General features: G+C 34.6%; 1 protein-coding gene across 1 annotated transcript; it reads left to right on the plus strand.

Moving 5' to 3' along the window:
- Positions 1 to 300: 300 nt before the first annotated feature.
- On the plus strand, positions 301 to 1362 carry LOC131043648 (uncharacterized). Its single transcript, XM_057976882.2, has 2 exons — positions 301 to 457; positions 722 to 1362. The coding sequence occupies exon 2, from the start codon at positions 736 to 738 to the stop codon at positions 1066 to 1068; it is 333 nt and encodes a 110-aa protein (XP_057832865.2). The 5' UTR covers positions 301 to 457; positions 722 to 735; the 3' UTR covers positions 1069 to 1362.
- Positions 1363 to 4647: the final 3285 nt, after the last annotated feature.

Genomic DNA, 4647 nt, shown 5'->3' on the forward strand with positions numbered 1-4647 from the left:
CATTATAATCAGTTATACTCTCTAATAGTTTTTAAGCTTCTTCCAATACAAAAGACCATCAATTCCAAAAATGACTTAAGAAAAACCATTCTAAAATTATAGATATCCACTAGACCTTCACATAATTAAATTAAACTTATTTTTCACCAATTTAAGCAAATCCCAAAATAATTTATTCTTACAAAACCAAAATACTTATTTTTCCTACCAACGGACCATCACAGAAAAAATAAAAAAATAAAATACCATCACACGTGTAGCTAGTGCTAGTTTAATTCTAGACGTTCCTTAATTTATGGAAATTTGTTGAAATTTTATAAAAAGACAAAAGACTTAGGTGGATCGTGGAAATTGCTGCTCACTGTATTTACTGTAAACCACGGCGAAGACAAATTGAGACTCTGCTTTTCTTGGCCAAAAGTTGCTGCAATTGCTGCTTTCCTTGGAGATAATAAAGGTAATATAATTATTCTGCATTGTAGTTTTAATCTTGGCAGAAATATCTGCTAATTCGGGGATTTCTTTTGTTGTAGGGGAGTTTTCTCTGCTAATACGTTAAACTAGGTTAAGGCAAACTGTTTGCTCTGATTTTCCTGGCTTAAATTTGCCGAATCTGCTGCTCTGTTTGAGACAAGAAAGGCAATTGACAACTTGGATTGTTTTTGTTCAGGTGTAGGTTTAATTTTTATTTTGATTTCCAGTTCTTTGATCTTTTTGACAGGATTTGTGTTAAAAATGAGGAGCGGAAGAGGTTATATTTTGGTTGGCCTTTTATTTCTATTTGCAGTCCTTGGAGTGCAAAGTGCACGATTCCTACTAGATGTTGGTGGTGGTGTTGATGTTCATGTACCGCCGGGATATCAGCTCTTTAAGGTGCATAAGGGAGGAGAACAAGTTGACCTAGAGCACGTGAATTGGGTTGGCATTCTCCCAGCTGTTTCTTCTAGGGACCACCCTTCTCACAGTCTGGTTGACATTCATGTTGATGATAAAGTTCATGTTGATGGCGTGGATTCGAATTCGGAGTCTGTTTCAGCTTTGGTTCACACTAGTGCCCAAGAAAATTAACATTGATACTCATAGTTACCGATCTCCATGTCTGATCGCTGGTTTTAGCACTCATGTACCTCGTGAATATGTATCTGCTTTTATATAACGATGTATAAACCGTCAAGATGACATTCAAGAAGTATGGACCTTCTCATTCGATGCCATTAATAGGCTATTGACATTCTCAAATTAATATAAAGACTTGTGTAAGTTTCTAGGTTTTCGTAGGTCGTTTACTTCAGGTGTATAAGCATATTATTATTTGTAGGTCAAAAACTAATTCAGTTTAATATAGTATTTTATTCAGACTTATGAATGATATTCAACTCTATTATGATTATAGATTTTCGGGAAATTTTCCTTACATTGTTTAAGTCAAAACAACACCCAAACTTTTTAAGTCTTTGACCATGATGAGCATCGGTTAAAAATGATACAATCGTAGTAGTAACTTCTGCTGCAGAACCCATTCCTTTAACTCTCAATCAATCTTGTCCATTTTTTTTTCTATTAATGTAAGCAAAGCACTATTTGGTATGCAAAGATTATTCAATCTCATGTTCAGATGCAATTGCCAATTTGTGTGTAAAAATTAGTATCCCTCAAAGTGGGGCGTCTATGGCTTCTGCAACAACCTTGCATTTATAGGATTTAATTTGTATTATATGTTATAAGGTAATCTATTTCTAATCTGTTCTTTCTTACAACTAGTATTTATATTTATTTTAGATCTTAATAGGTTAGTTGTTCGTCTGTCCTGTGTTTATTATAAAATGTATGTTTTCTTTTGTATTGAAGAAGATTTTAATTCAGTATCATTAGATGTCTACAATATGGACTTTGCCATTAAACGAAGTTTCCTTTGTCAAATTTCACTTATATGTTAATGCTTGCCAAAACCTATTTCATGATACCACTTCTAACTTGTGATATTGTGTAGTTGCGTATTTGAGTTTTGATGAATTTTTATTTTCATGAGGGTTAACCATCCTGACATCTTTCTTTGACAACCTGTTGGTATTGGGAGCACGAGTTTAAGCTGATACCTTTTCAGTTGGGAGCCAAGTATTAGAGGATATCTGTTATGACAAAGATGTCTGGGTGCAATCTGTCCTCATCCCTTATTTGTTGTATCTGTAGGGGTTTGAACCTTGGTGAATGTTATAATCAAGAAGCCCATCAGCCTCATCAATTGTACTCAACTAGTTGAACTACAACTCTTTGATAGTTTTGATGAGATTGAAAACCTTCTGTAATTGTATAATTGTGATATTGTGAATTGCATAAACACTGTTTGCCTTGCTGAACCGTTTTAATGGATGGAATTCTCTTTGTCTGCATGATCTTAGATGCCTCCTTGTTTGGAGTGTCATTCTAGTAGGCTAAACATCAACAATTTCTAACATAAAGAACACATCAGCATTATTAGCCAGTAAACTTTTGACAGATATTTATAATAAAAAAAATGCACAACACAATGCAAAGGATGACTTTAACCCAATGAAATGTTGGCGGCTTCTGCAGACCATTTATTCTTCTGTTTTCTTTTTATTTTCTATTTTGGGCTTTTCTTTATTGCCACTTTCTGACTGCTGCAAGTGGGCATTGTTGTGGGGAAGAGCCGTTGTTTTTGGTTTTTTTAATTTAAGGCCATAATAGTGCGCTCGATTTTGAGCGGATAAGTGTGGGGAGCAGTAGAAGAGAATTTTTGTTAATGGAACGGATCTCTGTGCACTGTCTTCTGACCTTTCTGAGAAGATTAATGGAAAATACATGTTGCAGATTACCGTTGTTTTAACCATTTTCTGTGTCCATGGCTGTTTGAAATTAATTGAATGGATTTCCACTTTCCAGTCATCTTGTTATCTGCATCATAACATATGGGACCCTGTTATAGGCGCTGTTATAGGTTATCTTAGGAAAGTAATATTATGAAATTTTACAGGTCATCTTAGGAAAGTAATATTATGAAATTTTACAGGTTATCTTAGGAAAGTAATATTATGAAATTTTGTCACATGTATTCTTAATTGTTTCTGGAATTTCATCACCAAAAAAGGTTAGTGGTTCAAATTTTTACCACTCCTATATAACTGATGCGCATCTGAACAAGAAGCTTAATAAGGGACATGACCATATTTGATCCTGGCAGCAGGCAGATACTGGCGTTTCAATTCTGGAACAGTGGCAGCTATTTTCAGTTACTATTATCTGGCTTGGATTTGAGACTTTATAGTCGGCGGCACCTATTTTAAACATCTCCTCTATTTAACACTGGTGGCAGATACATATAAATTTGCTGGCAGATTAAATTTTTTATCATTGACATTAATTTTTTTAAAGGTGTTTCAAACTATTATTATTGGCAGAGTCTGTATGGGGTCATGGTCATTGTCGACCTATTATAACAGCCTCATCATTTTTCTAAGTTGAGTTTGGCGGTTTCAGCATGATGGAGGAAGCTGGAAGGCAAGAGAGGATACAAAATAATGTTTTGAAAGTGTCCGACAGAATGGGTTATTCATCTGAAGGAAAAGTGGAATATGTAGATGATGGTATTCTGGTGTGAAAGTTGGTGAAGAACAGAAGGGAGAAGTCAAATGTAAAATGATAATGAATTATCATTGTAAAAGGTGCGATCATGGTCGTGGATGTTGAAGTGGAGACATTTTCCAAAAAGACAATCAACAATTTACAACACTCTTGAACGTCACAATATATGATTCGTCAGGAGTAAATTAAAGAGCAGGATTTGTATTGTTTGCTGGGTGTGAGTCTTATGTTTATGTTATGGTGATATGTAGATGATGGTGTTCCTAATGGGAAGAGGGAAAATTCAGAAGAATACTTGCGAGTCATTTAGTTGAATATGGAGTTATTTTAAAGTTCTATCGTCAGTTTTTATACATAGAATAGTCTCCTTTTCTGATTGTATCTTCATAGGAGATTTTCAATAAGGTTATAGTTGTTCCAGTTTGTAGTGATGGGTGTGAGGTCCCGAGTAAAGGATAGTTTGGGATGTTTTGTGTTGTTGAGTCATAATTTATTTAGTTGATGGAAGCCGAGTCTATTTTGGACATTCCGTGTCTCATGTAGTGGTTGTCATATAGTATGACGTATGAGTTGTTAGTAATAAGTTTAATGTGGGTTTATGATTCAAACTAGGAGATTTTCAATAAGGTTATAGTTTAGTTGTTCCAGTTTGTAGTGATGGGTGTGAGGTGTTGAGTAAAGGATACTTTGGGATGTTTTGTTGTGTTGAGTCATAATTTATTTAGTTGATGGAAGCGGAGTCTATTCTGGACATTCCGTGTCTCATGTAGTGGTTTTCATATGGTATGACGTATGAGTCAGTAATAAGTGGGGTTTCGGATTCTTACTGACACAAGAATCTTAATTTGTATGATGGGCATAGTCCATCTCTGCTGACTTTATGTTGCAGATCCATCTTTAAGTGATATTATATCTGAACCTTATGAATATCATGTTGTTATATCTTGTGCTGGAATAAATTAAATTTGCTACTAAGTTCAGTAGTTGCTACATTCCGAGGATAATATGTTAAAGATTTACCTAAATGCTGAAAACAAGAAACTA

This window comes from Cryptomeria japonica, chromosome 6, assembly GCF_030272615.1.
Source record: "Cryptomeria japonica chromosome 6, Sugi_1.0, whole genome shotgun sequence".
Lineage (NCBI taxonomy): Eukaryota > Viridiplantae > Streptophyta > Pinopsida > Cupressales > Cupressaceae > Cryptomeria > Cryptomeria japonica.